Source organism: Heptranchias perlo, unplaced genomic scaffold, assembly GCF_035084215.1.
Source record: "Heptranchias perlo isolate sHepPer1 unplaced genomic scaffold, sHepPer1.hap1 HAP1_SCAFFOLD_316, whole genome shotgun sequence".
In the NCBI taxonomy this organism is placed as follows: Eukaryota; Metazoa; Chordata; class Chondrichthyes; order Hexanchiformes; family Hexanchidae; genus Heptranchias; species Heptranchias perlo.
Window position 1 is genome coordinate 117,501 of NW_027139328.1, and position 15,464 is coordinate 132,964.

General features: G+C 52.6%; 1 protein-coding gene across 1 annotated transcript in view; it reads right to left on the reverse strand.

Annotated features, from left to right (window-relative positions):
• Positions 1-15,464, reverse strand: part of LOC137311238 (antigen peptide transporter 1-like) — a gene marked incomplete at its 3' end in the record, with an annotated part of 130,072 nt that overhangs the window by 96,007 nt on the left and 18,601 nt on the right. Inside the window, exons 2-4 of the mRNA XM_067978556.1 lie at positions 11,811-12,352; positions 9,631-9,745; positions 7,929-8,059 (exon numbers count right to left, since the gene is read on the reverse strand). Coding sequence (XP_067834657.1) covers positions 7,929-8,059; positions 9,631-9,745; positions 11,811-12,352 — 788 coding nt within the window. The remainder of the gene's footprint in view (positions 1-7,928; positions 8,060-9,630; positions 9,746-11,810; positions 12,353-15,464) is intronic.

A 15,464-nucleotide genomic window follows, 5' to 3' on the forward strand; every position in this document is an offset into this window, starting at 1 on the left:
AGACTGTCAGTGTCTCTCTCTCTCCCTCCGGTCACTGTCAGACTGTCAGTCTCTCTCTCTCTCTCTCTCTCCGGTCACTGTCAGACTGTCAGTCTCTCTCTCTCTCTCTCTCTCTCTCCGGTCACTGTCAGACTGTCAGTCTCTCTCTCTCTCTCCGGTCACTGTCAGATTGTCAGTGTCTCTCTCTCTCTCTCTCTCTCTCCGGTCACTGTCAGACTGTCAGTCTCTCTCTCTCTCTCTCTCCGGTCACTGTCAGATTGTCAGTGTCTCTCTCTCTCTCTCTCTCTCTCTCCGGTCACTGTCAGACTGTCAGTCTCTCTCTCTCTCTCTCTCTCTCTCTCTCCGGTCACTGTCAGACTGTCAGTCTCTCTCTCTCTCTCTCTCTCTCTCTCTCCGGTCACTGTCAGATTGTCAGTGTCTCTCTCTCTCTCTCTCTCTCTCTCCGGTCACTGTCAGACTGTCAGTCTCTCTCTCTCTCTCTCTCCGGTCACTGTCAGATTGTCAGTGTCTCTCTCTCTCTCTCTCTCTCTCTCCGGTCACTGTCAGACTGTCAGTCTCTCTCTCTCTCTCTCTCTCTCTCTCTCCGGTCACTGTCAGACTGTCAGTCTCTCTCTCTCTCTCTCTCTCCGGTCACTGTCAGACTGTCAGTGTCTCTCTCTCTCTCTCTCCGGTCACTGTCAGACTGTCAGTCTCTCTCTCTCTCTCTCTCTCTCCGGTCACTGTCAGACTGTCAGTCTCTCTCTCTCTCTCTCTCTCTCTCCGGTCACTGTCAGACTGTCAGTGTCTCTCTCTCTCTCTCTCTCTCCGGTCACTGTCAGACTGTCAGTGTCTCTCTCTCTCTCTCTCTCTCTCCGGTCACTGTCAGACTGTCAGTCCTCTCTCTCTCTCTCTCTCCGGTCACTGTCAGACTGTCAGTCTCTCTCTCTCTCTCTCCGGTCACTGTCAGACTGTCAGTCTCTCTCTCTCTCTCTCTCCCTCCGGTCACTGTCAGACTGTCAGTGTCTCTCTCTCTCTCTCTCTCTCGGTCACTGTCAGACTGTCAGTCTCTCTCTCTCTCTCTCTCCGGTCACTGTCAGACTGTCAGTGTCTCTCTCTCTCTCTCTCTCCGGTCACTGTCAGACTGTCAGTCTCTCTCTCTCTCTCTCCGGTCACTGTCAGACTGTCAGTCTCTCTCTCTCTCTCCGGTCACTGTCAGACTGTCAGTCTCTCTCTCTCTCTCTCTCTCTCTCCGGTCACTGTCAGACTGTCAGTCTCTCTCTCTCTCTCTCTCCCTCCGGTCACTGTCAGACTGTCAGTCTCTCTCTCTCTCTCTCTCTCTCTCTCCGGTCACTGTCAGACTGTCAGTCTCTCTCTCTCTCTCCGGTCACTGTCAGACTGTCAGTCTCTCTCTCTCTCTCTCCCTCCGGTCACTGTCAGACTGTCAGTGTCTCTCTCTCTCTCTCTCTCCCTCCGGTCACTGTCAGACTGTCAGTCTCTCTCTCTCTCTCTCCGGTCACTGTCAGACAGTCAGTCTCTCTCTCTCTCTCTCTCTCCGGTCACTGTCAGACTGTCAGTCTCTCTCTCTCTCTCCGGTCACTGTCAGACTGTCTCTCTCTCTCTCTCTCCGGTCACTGTCAGACTGTCAGTCTCTCTCTCTCTCTCCGGTCACTGTCAGACTGTCAGTCTCTCTCTCTCTCTCTCTCTCTCCGGTCACTGTCAGTTTGTCAGTCTCTCTCTCTCTCTCTCCGGTCACTGTCAGACTGTCAGTCTCTCTCTCTTTCTCTCTCTCTCCGGTCACTGTCAGACTGTCAGTGTCTCTCTCTCTCTCTCTCTCCGGTCACTGTCAGACTGTCAGTCTCTCTCTCTCTCTCCGGTCACTGTCAGACTGTCAGTCTCTCTCTCTCTCTCTCTCTTCGGTCACTGTCAGACTGTCAGTCTCTCTCTCTCTCTCTCCGGTCACTGTCAGACTGTCAGTGTCTCTCTCTCTCTCCCTCCGGTCACTGTCAGACTGTCAGTCTCTTTCTCTCTCTCTCCGGTCACTGTCAGACTGTCAGTGTCTCTCTCTCTCTCTCTCTCTCCGGTCACTGTCAGACTGTCAGTCTCTCTCTCTCTCTCTCTCTCTCTCCGGTCACTGTCAGACTGTCAGTGTCTCTCTCTCTCTCTCTCCCTCCGGTCACTGTCAGACTGTCAGTCTCTCTCTCTCTCTCTCTCTCTCTCTCCGGTCACTGTCAGACTGTCAGTCTCTCTCTCTCTCTCCGGTCACTGTCAGACTGTCTCTCTCTCTCTCTCTCTCTCTCCGGTCACTGTCAGACTGTCAGTCTCTCTCTCTCTCTCCGGTCACTGTCAGACTGTCAGTGTCTCTCTCTCTCCCTCCGGTCACTGTCAGACTGTCAGTCTCTCTCTCTCTCTCTCTCAGGTCACTGTCAGACTGTCAGTCTCTCTCTCTCTCTCCGGTCACTGTCAGACTGTCAGTCTCTCTCTCTCTCTCTCCCTCCGGTCACTGTCAGACTGTCAGTCTCTCTCTCTCTCTCTCTCTCTCTCCAGTCACTGTCAGACTGTCAGTCTCTCTCTCTCTCTCTCCGGTCACTGTCAGACTGTCAGTCTCTCTCTCTCTCTCTCTCTCTCCAGTCACTGTCAGACTGTCAGTCTCTCTCTCTCTCTCTCTCTCTCCAGTCACTGTCAGACTGTCAGTCTCTCTCTCTCTCTCTCTCTCTCTCCGGTCACTGTCAGACTGTCAGTCTCTCTCTCTCTCTCCAGTCACTGTCAGACTGTCAGTCTCTCTCTCTCTCTCCGGTCACTGTCAGACTGTCAGTCTCTCTCTCTCTCTCTCTCCCTCCGGTCACTGTCAGACTGTCAGTCTCTCTCTCTCTCTCTCTCTCTCCAGTCACTGTCAGACTGTCAGTGTCTCTCTCTCTCTCTCTCTCCGGTCACTGTCAGTCTCTCTCTCTCTCTCTCCGGTCACTGTCAGACTGTCAGTCTCTCTCTCTCTCTCCGGTCACTGTCAGACTGTCAGTCTCTCTCTCTCTCTCTCTCTCTCCGGTCACTGTCAGACTGTCAGTGTCTCTCTCTCTCTCTCTCTCTCCGGTCACTGTCAGACTGTCAGTCTCTCTCTCTCTCTCCGGTCACTGTCAGACTGTCAGTGTCTCTCTCTCTCCAGTCAGTGTCTCTCTCTCTCTCCGGTCACTGTCAGTGTCTCTCTCTCTCTCTCTCTCTCTCCGGTCACTGTCAGACTGTCAGTCTCTCTCTCTCTCTCTCCAGTCACTGTCAGACTGTCAGTGTCTCTCTCTCTCTCTCCAGTCACTGTCAGACTGTCAGTGTCTCTCTCTCTCTCTCTCTCTCCAGTCAGTGTCTCTCTCTCTCTCCGGTCACTGTCAGTGTCTCTCTCTCTCTCTCTCTCTCCGGTCACTGTCAGACTGTCAGTCTCTCTCTCTCTCTCTCCGGTCACTGTCAGACTGTCAGTCTCTCTCTCTCTCTCTCTCTCTCCGGTCACTGTCAGACTGTCAGTGTCTCTCTCTCTCTCTCTCTCTCTCCGGTCACTGTCAGACTGTCAGTCTCTCTCTCTCTCTCCGGTCACTGTCAGACTGTCAGTGTCTCTCTCTCTCTCTCTCTCTCCAGTCAGTGTCTCTCTCTCTCTCTCCGGTCACTGTCAGTGTCTCTCTCTCTCTCTCTCTCTCTCCGGTCACTGTCAGACTGTCAGTCTCTCTCTCTCTCTCTCCAGTCACTGTCAGACTGTCAGTGTCTCTCTCTCTCTCTCCAGTCACTGTCAGACTGTCAGTGTCTCTCTCTCTCTCTCTCTCCAGTCAGTGTCTCTCTCTCTCTCCGGTCACTGTCAGTGTCTCTCTCTCTCTCTCTCTCCCTCCGGTCACTGTCAGACTGTCAGTGTCTCTCTCTCTCTCTCCAGTCACTGTCAGACTGTCAGTGTCTCTCTCTCTCTCTCTCTCTCTCTCCAGTCAGTGTCTCTCTCTCTCTCCGGTCACTGTCAGTGTCTCTCTCTCTCTCTCTCTCCCTCCGGTCACTGTCAGACTGTCAGTCTCTCTCTCTCTCTCTCTCTCTCCGGTCACTGTCAGACTGTCAGTGTCTCTCTCTCTCTCTCTCTCTCCGGTCACTGTCAGACTGTCAGTCTCTCTCTCTCTCCGGTCACTGTCAGACTGTCAGTGTCTCTCTCTCTCTCTCTCTCTCCAGTCAGTGTCTCTCTCTCTCTCCGGTCACTGTCAGTGTCTCTCTCTCTCTCTCTCTCTCTCCGGTCACTGTCAGACTGTCAGTCTCTCTCTCTCTCTCTCCAGTCACTGTCAGACTGTCAGTGTCTCTCTCTCTCTCTCTCTCTCTCTCTCCAGTCAGTGTCTCTCTCTCTCTCCGGTCACTGTCAGTGTCTCTCTCTCTCTCTCTCTCTCCGGTCACTGTCAGTGTCTCTCTCTCTCTCTCTCTCTCTCCGGTCACTGTCAGACTGTCAGTCTCTCTCTCTCTCTCTCCCTCCCCCCCTCCGGTCACTGTCAGACTGTCTGTCTCTCTCTCTCTCTCTCTCTCTCCAGTCAGTGTCAGACTGTCAGTGTCTCTCTCTCTCTCCGGTCACTGTCAGACTGTCTGTCTGTCTCTCTCTCTCTCTCTCTCTCTCCAGTCACTGTCAGACTGTCTGTCTGTCTCTCTCTCTCTCTCTCTCTCTCCGGTCACTGTCAGACTGTCAGTCTCTCTCTCTCTCTCTCCAGTCACTGTCAGACTGTCTGTCTGTCTCTCTCTCTCTCTCTCTCCCTCCGGTCACTGTCAGACTGTCAGTGTCTCTCTCTCTCTCCGGTCACTGTCAGACTGTCTGTCTGTCTCTCTCTCTCTCTCCGGTCACTGTCAGACTGTCAGTCTCTCTCTCTCTCTCTCTCCGGTCACTGTCAGACTGTCTCTCTCTCTCTCTCTCTCTCTCCGGTCACTGTCAGACTGTCAGTCTCTCTCTCTCTCTCTCTCTCTCCAGTCACTGTCAGACTGTCTGTCTGTCTCTCTCTCTCTCTCCAGTCACTGTCGGTGTCTCTCTCTCTCTCTCTCTCTCTCCGGTCACTGTCAGACTGTCAGTCTCTCTCTCTCTCTCTCTCTCCGGTCACTGTCAGACTGTCAGTCTCTCTCTCTCTCTCTCTCCGGTGACTGTCAGACTGTCTCTCTCTCTCTCTCTCTCTCTCCGGTCACTGTCAGACTGTCAGTCTCTCTCTCTCTCTCTCTCTCTCTCCGGTCACTGTCAGACTGTCAGTCTCTCTCTCTCTCTCTCTCTCCGGTCACTGTCAGACTGTCAGTCTCTCTCTCTCTCTCTCTCTCCGGTCACTGTCAGACTGTCAGTCTCTCTCTCTCTCTCTCTCTCCGGTCACTGTCAGACTGTCAGTGTCTCTCTCTCTCTCTCTCTCTCCGGTCACTGTCAGACTGTCAGTGTCTCTCTCTCTCTCTCTCTCTCCGGTCACTGTCAGACTGTCTGTCTGTCTCTCTCTCTCTCTCCAGTCAGTGTCTCTCTGTCTCTCTCTCTCTCTCTCTCCAGTCAGTGTCTCTCTGTCTCTCTCTCTCCAGTCACTGTCAGACTGCCTGTCTCTCTCTCTCTCTCTCTCTCTCCAGTCACTGTCAGACTGTCTGTCTGTCTCTCTCTCTCTCTCTCCAGTCAGTGTCTCTCTGTCTCTCTCTCTCCAGTCACTGTCAGACTGTCTGTCTGTCTCTCTCTCTCTCTCCGGTCACTGTCAGACTGTCTCTCTGTCTCTCTCTCTCTCCGGTCACTGTCAGACTGTCAGTCTCTCTCTCTCTCTCTCTCCGGTCACTGTCAGACTGTCAGTGTCTCTCTCTCTCTCTCCGGTCACTGTCAGACTGTCAGTGTCTCTCTCTCTCTCTCCGGTCACTGTCAGACTGTCAGTGTCTCTCTCTCTCTCTCCGGTCACTGTCAGACTGTCAGTGTCTCTCTCTCTCTCTCCAGTCACTGTCAGACTGTCAGTCTCTCTCTCTCCGGTCACTGTCAGACTGTCTGTCTCTCTCTCTCTCTCCGGTCACTGTCAGACTGTCAGTGTCTCTCTCTCTCTCTCTCTCTCTCCGGTCACTGTCAGACTGTCAGTCTCTCTCTCTCTCTCTCCGGTCACTGTCAGACTGTCTGTCTCTCTCTCTCTCTCTCCGGTCACTGTCAGACTGTCAGTCTCTCTCTCTCTCTCTCTCCGGTCACTGTCAGACTGTCAGTGTCTCTCTCTCTCTCTCTCTCCGGTCACTGTCAGACTGTCAGTGTCTCTCTCTCTCTCTCTCTCCGGTCACTGTCAGACTGTCTGTCTCTCTCTCTCTCTCCGGTCACTGTCAGACTGTCAGTGTCTCTCTCTCTCTCTCTCTCTCCGGTCACTGTCAGACTGTCTGTCTCTCTCTCTCTCTCCGGTCACTGTCAGACTGTCAGTGTCTCTCTCTCTCTCTCTCTCTCCGGTCACTGTCAGACTGTCAGTGTCTCTCTCTCTCTCCCCCTCCGGTCACTGTCAGACTGTCTCTCTCTCTCTCTCTCTCTCTCCGGTCACTGTCATTCTCTCTCTCTTTTTCTCTGGTCACTGTCCCTCTCTCCTTCTCTCTCTCCTTCTCTCTCTCCGGTCACTGTCAGTGTCTCTCTGTCTCTCTCTCCCTCCAGTCACTGTCAGACTGTCAGTCTCTCTCTCTCTCCCTCCGGTCACTGTCAGACTGTCAGTGTCTCTCTCTCTCTCTCTCTCTCCGGTCACTGTCAGACTGTCAGTCTCTCTCTCTCTCTCTCCGGTCACTGTCAGACTGTCAGTGTCTCTCTCTCTCTCTCTCTCTCTCTCTCCGGTCACTGTCAGACTGTCAGTCTCTCTCTCTCTCTCTCTCTCTCTCCGGTCACTGTCAGACTGTCAGTCTCTCTCTCTCTCTCTCTCTCTCCGGTCACTGTCAGACTGTCAGTCTCTCTCTCTCTCTCTCCGGTCACTGTCAGACTGTCAGTGTCTCTCTCTCTCCCTCCGGTCACTGTCAGACTGTCAGTGTCTCTCTCTCTCTCTCTCTCTCCGGTCACTGTCAGACTGTCAGTGTCTCTCTCTCTCTCTCTCCGGTCACTGTCAGACTGTCAGTGTCTCTCTCTCTCTCTCTCTCTCTCTCTCCGGTCACTGTCAGACTGTCAGTGTCTCTCTCTCTCTCTCTCTCTCTCTCCGGTCACTGTCAGACTGTCAGTCTCTCTCTCTCTCCCTCCGGTCACTGTCAGACTGTCAGTGTCTCTCTCTCTCTCTCTCTCTCTCTCTCTCTCCGGTCACTGTCAGACTGTCAGTCTCTCTCTCTCTCCCTCCGGTCACTGTCAGACTGTCAGTGTCTCTCTCTCTCTCTCTCCGGTCACTGTCAGACTGTCAGTGTCTCTCTCTCTCTCTCTCTCTCTCTCCGGTCATTGTCAGACTGTCAGCCTCTCTCTCTCTCTCTCCGGTCACTGTCAGACTGTCAGTGTCTCTCTCTCTCTCTCCGGTCACTGTCAGACTGTCAGTGTCTCTCTCTCTCTCTCCGGTCACTGTCAGACTGTCAGTGTCTCTCTCTCTCTCTCTCTCCGGTCACTGTCAGACTGTCAGCCTCTCTCTCTCTCTCTCTGGTCACTGTCCCTCTCTCCTTCTCTCTCTCCTTCTCTCTCTCTCGTCACTGTCAATGTCTCTCTCTCTCTCTCTCCCTCCGGTCACTGTCAGACTGTCAGTGTCTCTCTCTCTCTCTCTCCCTCCGGTCACTGTCAGACTGTCATTCTTTCTCTCTCTCTCTCTCCGGTCACTGTCATTCTCTCTCTCTGGTCACTGTCATTCTCCCTCTGTATCCCCCCGCATCCCCCTCTCCCTCTCCGCATCCCCCTCTCCCTAACTCCCTATGTATCTCCTTCCCTCTCTCCCTTTCCCTCTCTCCCTTTCCCTCCCTCCCTTTCCCTTTCCCTCTCTCTCCCTCCCTCGCTCCCTCCCTCCCCTCCCCCCCCACCCCCGGGAATCTCTCCTTACCTGTGTGCACAGTGTCGAAGAAGGCGATTTCCTGCCGAACCACAGCCCGAAACAAGGAGCTCTGGATCCGTGTGTGGATCCTGGTCATTGTCCCATTATAGACACAGTCACATATAAACTCTGTCACTGCACTGTGTGAGATAAAGAAACAGGAATCACTGGAATTACAAACCCTGCACTGTGTGAGAAACAGGAATCACTGGAATTACAAACCCTGCACTGTGTGAGAAACAGGAATCACTGGAATTACAAACCCTGCACTGTGTGAGAAACGGGAATCACTGGAATTACAAACCCTGCACTGTGTGAGAAACAGGAATCACTGGAATTACAAACCCTGCACTGTGTGAGAAACGGGAATCACTGGAATTACAAACCCTGCACTGTGTGAGAAACGGGAATCACTGGAATTACAAACCCTGCACTGTGAGAGATAAAGAAACAGGAATCACTGGAATTACAAACCCTGCACTGTGTGAGAAACAGGAATCACTGGAATTACAAACCCTGCACTGTGTGAGAAATAGGAATCACTGGAATTACAAACCCTGCACTGTGTGAGAAACGGGAATCACTGGAATTACAAACCCTGCACTGTGTGAGAAACAGGAATCACTGGAATTACAAACCCTGCACTGTGTGAGAAACGGGAATCACTGGAATTACAAACCCTGCACTGTGAGAGATAAAGAAACAGGAATCACTGGAATTACAAACCCTGCACTGTGTGAGAAACAGGAATCACTGGAATTACAAACCCTGCACTGTGTGAGAAATAGGAATCACTGGAATTACAAACCCTGCACTGTGTGAGAAACGGGAATCACTGGAATTACAAACCCTGCACTGTGTGAGAAACGGGAATCACTGGAATTACAAACCCTGCACTGTGAGAGATAAAGAAACAGGAATCACTGGAATTACAAACCCTGCACTGTGTGAGAAACAGGAATCACTGGAATTACAAACCCTGCACTGTGAGAGATAAAGAAACAGGAATCACTGGAATTACAAACCCTGCACTGTGAGAGAAACAGGAATCACTGGAATTACAAACCCTGCACTGTGAGAGAAACAGGAATCACTGGAATTACAAACCCTGCACTGTGAGAGAAACAGGAATCACTGGAATTACAAACCCTGCACTGTGAGAGATAAAGAAACAGGAATCACTGGAATTACAAACCCTGCACTGTGAGAGAAACAGGAATCACTGGAATTACAAACCCTGCACTGTGAGAGAAACAGGAATCACTGGAATTACAAACCCTGCACTGTGAGAGATAAAGAAACAGGAATCACTGGAATTACAAACCCTGCACTGTGTGAGAAACAGGAATCACTGGAATTACAAACCCTGCACTGTGTGAGAAACAGGAATCACTGGAATTACAAACCCTGCACTGTGTGAGAAACAGGAATCACTGGAATTACAAACCCTGCACTGTGAGAGAAACAGGAATCACTGGAATTACAAACCCTGCACTGTGTGAGAAACGGGACTGAGTGGATGGAACCTGTGTGGGGGACACTGGGTGATGTCTGAGATGTGAGATTATCTTGTTCGGCCTCAAGCCATTTGTGACTCCGAGCTGTGATGAGACAGACCCCCGGTCAGAATATCAGCCTCTATCCCCACATCCGGCAACATTCTGCACCATTAACCCTTTCATACCGCCTCAGTGTGCCAGACTGTGTGTACCTTCCACTTGTAATGAGGGCCATGGCCAGGATGGAGTTGGTGAATGCTGAGGGGTTGTCTTCATTCATCACCCAGTCTGTCATTCGCCCGGTGTAATACGGTATCGCCATCTCTCCTGGGAATAGGTGAAACCAGGTTCTGATCAGTAATCAACAAACTCCCAGACAATCCACACACCTCCCATCACACTAAAAGACAACACCACTCAGACTCTGCCCTTAATGTAGCAAAATGTCCCACAATACTTCACAGAGTTAGACCCTGAGACCCAGGAAGAGATATCAGGAGGGAGTGTCCAAAAGCTCGGTCAAAGTGGTGGTTTTTAAGATCGAGGGGTTCAGGGAGGGAATTCCAGAGCTTAGGGCCGAGGCAGCTGAAGGCACGGTCACCAATGGTGGAGCGATTAAAATCAGGGATGTGGATGAGGCCAGAATTGGAGGAGCGCAGAGATCTCGGAGGGTTGTAGGGCTGGAGGAGGTTACAGATAGAGAGGGGCGAGGCCATGGAGGGATTTGAAAACAAGGGTGAGAATTTTAAAATCGAGGCGTTCCCAGACTGGGAGCCAGTGTAGGTCAGTGAGGGGTGAACGGGACTTGGTGTGAGTTAGGATACGGGCAGCAGAGTTTTGGATGAGCTCAAGTTTATGGAGGCCGTCCAGGAGAGCATTGGAATAGTCCAGTCTGGAGGTAACAAAGGCATGGATGAGGGTTTCAGCAGCAGATGAGCTGAGGGAGGGGCGGAGACGGGTGATGTTACGGAGGGGGAAGTAGGCGGTCTTGGTGATGTATAAGATAAGAGCATAAGAAATAGGAGCAGGAGTAGGCCATTCGGCCCCTCGAGCCTGCTTCCCCATTCAATAAGATCATGGCTGATCTTCAACCTCAACTCCACTTTCCCGCCCAATCCCCATATCCCTTGATTCCCTTAGATTCCAAAAATCTATCGATCTCAGTCTTGAATATATTCAACGACTCAGCATCCACAGCCCTCTGGGGGAGAGAATTCAAAAGATTCACAACCCTCTGAGTGAAGAAATTCCTCCTCATCTCAGTCCTAAATGGCCGACCCCTTATCCTGAGACTATGCCCCCTGGTTCTAGACTCTCCAGCCAGGGGAAACAATCTCAGCATCTACGCTGTCAAGCCCTCTCAGAATCTTATATGTTTCAATGAGATCACCTCTCATTCTTCTAAACTCCAGAGAGTATCGGCCCATTCTACTCAATCTCTCCTCATAGGACAACCCTCTCATCCCAGCCCATCTCATATGGGATTGGAAGTTCATCTCAGGGTCAAATAGGACGCTGAGGTTGTGAAGGGTCTGGTCCAGCCTCAGACAGTGAGGGATGGAGTCGGGGGCGAGGGATCGGAGTTTGTGGCGTGGACTGAAGACAATGGCTTCGGTCTTCTCAAAATTTAGTTGGAGGAAACAGTCACAGAACATATGGAAAGATTAAACACTCAACACAGCACAGAGCCACCTGTGGATTAATGGTAAACTGCTCGACCAGCTCTCCCACACTCTCTCCCTGTCCCCGACACCCCTCCCGACTCCCCCCTCCCCGTCCCCCCGACACCCCTCCCGACTCCCCCCTCCCCGTCCCCCCGACACCCCTCCCGACTCCCCCCTCCCCGTCCCCCCGACACCCCTCCCATTCCCCTGACCGTCCCCCCGACACCCCTCCCATTCCCCTGACCGTCCCCCCGACACCCCTCCCCATGCCCCTGACCGTCCCCCCGACACCCCTCCCATTCCCCTGACCGTCCCCCCGACACCCCTCCCCATGCCCCTGACCATCCCCCCGACACCCCTTCCATGCCCCCAACTGTCCCTGACCCCCCACTCGTCCCCAACCTCCCAGACCGTCATGCCCCCTCACCCCCTCCTCCCCGACCGTCCGCCCCGTTGCTCCCCCACCCCCGACCGCCCCTCCACACCCCCTCCCCCGGACCGCACCCCCTCCCCCCCGGCTGTTCGGCACGTCACTCCCTCCCCCCGACTGCCCGCCCCATCGCTCCCCCTCCCCGGGATCGCACCCCCTCCCCCTGACCGCACCTCCCAGTCCCCCCAACCGTCCGCCCCATCGCTCCCCCTCCACCTCCGCTCCCCCCCCACCCCCCGACTGTCCCCCCTGTCACTACCCCCTCCCCACTTCACCCAGTCAGTCGTGTCGATCTTACCCAACGACGACAGGACGAGGAACACGGCCATGAGGAGGAATCGCCCGATGTCTGGCGTCATACAGGACAGCAGTCTGATCATTGTAGCCCCCGAGCTCTTCTCCTCCACTGAGTGCTGCTCCTGGGAGTCTGGGAGGAAACGCTGGCAGATGGTGAAGACCAGGACTGTGGCAATGTAGCTCAGGGCCAGCACGCTACAGCTGTGGGAGCCGTAGAGGATCTCGTCAGACGGAGAGCGTGCAGCCCAGGCCAGGCTGACGTAGGTTGGTGCGAGCAGGCAGGATATCGCCAGCAGCGAGTGCAGGTCCTTCAGGTGCAGCCAGGCCGGGGGCCCAGTCACTCCCCGGGTAAAGGCTTGGAGCAAGGCAGACAACAGGCCCAAACGGAGCAGGGATGTGACCCAGAGCCCCAGCGCTGGGTGAGACTGGCCCCATAGCTGCAGCGTGTGGCTCAGGATCCAGGTGGTGGTGACATCCAGCAGTGGGAGAGAGATCAGAGCAACAGGAAGAGTCATCCTCAGTCCAGGAACCAGTCCTCGGAGTCTGAAACACAGGGAGAGCAACCCGGGTCAAATCCCACACCTCGAGGTTCGACCCGGGTCAAATTCTACGCCTCGAGGTTCGACCCGGGTCAAATCCCACACCTCGAGGTTCGACCCGGGTTAAATTCCACACCTCGAGGTTCGACCCGGGTCAAATCCCACACCTCGAGGTTCGACCCGGGTCAAATCCCACACCTCGAGGTTCGACCCGGGTTAAATCCCACACCTCGAGGTTCGACCCGGGTCAAATCCCACACCTCGAGGTTCGACCCGGGTCAAATTCCACACCTCGAGGTTCGACCCGGGTCAAATCCCACACCTCGAGGTTCGACCCGGGTTAAATCCCACACCTCGAGGTTCGACCCGGGTCAAATCCCACACCTCCAGGTTCGACCCGGGTCAAATCCCACACCTCCAGGTTCGACCCGGGTTAAATCCCACACCTCGAGGTTCGACCCGGGTTAAATCCCACACCTCGAGGTTCGACCCGGGTTAAATTCCACACCTCGAGGTTCGACCCGGGTTAAATTCCACACCTCGAGGTTCGACCCGGGTTAAATCCCACACCTCGAGGTTCGACCCGGGTTAAATTCCACACCTCGAGGTTCGACCCGGGTTAAATTCCACACCTCGAGTTTTGACCCGGGTCAAATCCCACACCTCGAGGTTCGACCCGGGTTAAATTCCACACCTCGAGGTTCGACCCGGGTCAAATCCCACACCTCGAGGTTCGACCCGGGTTAAATTCCACACCTCGAGGTTCGACCCGGGTCAAATTCCACACCTCGAGGTTCGACCCGGGTCAAATTCCACACCTCGAGGTTCGACCCGGGTCAAATCCCACACCTTGAGGTTCGACCCGGGTCAAATCCCACACCTCGAGGTTCGACCCGGGTCAAATCCCACACCTCGAGGTTCGACCCGGGTTAAATTCCACACCTCGAGTTTTGACCCGGGTTAAATTCTGTACCACAGATTTTAATTGGAGTTAATTGGAGCAACCTAGGATGGGATGCTCCAATTAACATCCTAGGTTGCTGAGGGAAGTAAGGGTAGAAATTGTGGAGGTACTGGCCATAATCTTCCAAACATCCCTAGATACAGGAGTGGTGACAGAGGACTGGAGAATTATAAATGTTACACCCTTGTTCAAAAAAGGGTGTAAGGATAAACCCAGCAACTACAGGCCAGTCAGTTTAACCTCGGTGGTGGGGAAACTTTTAGAAACTTTTAGAAACAATAATCCGGGACAGAATTAACAGTCACTTGGACGAGTGTGGATTGATTAGGGAAAGTCAACAATGATTTATTAAAGGCAAATCGTGTTTAACTAACCTGAGTTTTTTGATGAGGTAACAGAGAGGGTCGATGAGGGCAGTGCGGTTGATGTGGTGTATATGGACTTTCAAAAGGTGTTTGATAAAGTGCCACATAATAGACTTATCATCAAGATTGAAGCCCATGGAATAAAAGGGGCAGTAGCAGCATGGATACGAAATTGGCTAAGTGACAGGAAACAGAGAGTAGTGGTGAACGGTTGTTTTTCGGACTGGAGGGAGGTGTACAGTGGTGTTCCCCAGGGGTCGGTGCTGGGACCACTGCTTTTCTTGATATATATTAATGACTTGGACTTGGGTGTACAGGGCACAATTTCAAAATTTGCAGATGACACAAAACTTGCAAGTGTAGTAAACAGTGAGGAGGATAGTGATAGACTTCAAGAGGATATAGACAGGCTGGTGGAATGGGCGGACACGTGGCAGATGAAATTTAACACAGAGAAGTGTGAAGTGACACATATTAGTAGGAAGAACGAGGAGAGGCAATATAAACTAGAGGGAGGTGAAGGAACAGAGGAATCCTGGGCTTTATAAATAGAGGCACAGAGTACAAAAGCAAGGAAGTTATGTTGAACCTTTATAAAACACTGGTTCGGCCACGACTGGAGTATTGTGTTCAATTCTGGGCACCGCACTTTCAGAAGGATGTGAAGGCCTCAGAGAGGGTGCAGAGGAGATTTACTAGAATGGTTCCAGGGATGAGGGACTTCAGTTACGTGGATAGACTGGAGAAGCTGGGATTGTTCTCCTTAGAACAGAGAAGGTTGAGAGGAGATTTGATCATGAAGGGTCTCGACAGAGTAGATAGAGAGAAACTGTTCCCATTGGTTGAAGGGTCAAGAACCAGAGGACACAGATTTAAGGTGACTGGAAAAGAACCAAAGGTGACATGAGGAAAAACTTTTTTACACAGCGAGTGGTTAGGATCTGGAATGCACTGCACGAGGGGGTGGTGGAGGCAGATTCAATCATGGCCTTCAAAAGGGAATTGGTAAGTACTTGAAGGGAAAAAATTTGCAGGGCTGCAGGGAGAGGGCGGGGGAGTGGGACTGGCTGGATTGCTCTTGCAGAGAGCCGGCACGGGCTTGACGAGCCAAATGGCCTCCTTCTGTGCTGTAACCATTCTATGATTCTACAATTACTGCGCCCAGCGTAGAGTTAACAGATGATATAATGGAGGTTAAACTCCCCATATCTGGCCGCTCCTGTAAGTGGATCTGGTGTCCCCTAAAATTGGGAGCGCACCTTTCAAACCATCTCTAGAGACCCAGGGATTGAACAGGGAGCCCTGAATCTACACACAGACCAATGGAAAGTATTTGTCCCGTCACATGATTCTCTTCTCTTTGAACGGCAGACTGTACCAAGACTCATCAAATAAATGACTGGGCTTTGGACGAGCAAATAGTTTCATGTACATATTGTAGCGGCTGTAGCACGGTGAAATAAAGACTGTTCTACACTCCTCAACAAATAGAAATCGTGACAAAGAAACTCACTTTCCAATTGGCCTGGTGGGAATCCCATGGGATCGGGAGTAACGCTGGTTTAAAACCCCATCCAATATTACCGTCCACTGACTTCAACGAGGGGTAAACTCGGGCGGGGAGTAAAAGCAGCGTTACACCCGATCTCGTCAGTTTCCCTGGTGGGTTAGTTTAATACTCCCCCCGGCCTGCCAATATAATTCAGTACCAGGAAGTCTCTGCACAAGTTGTCCATCACAGAGGGTCTCAGCCAATCCATGAGCCAGCCCTCTTCTCAAACAGTTGT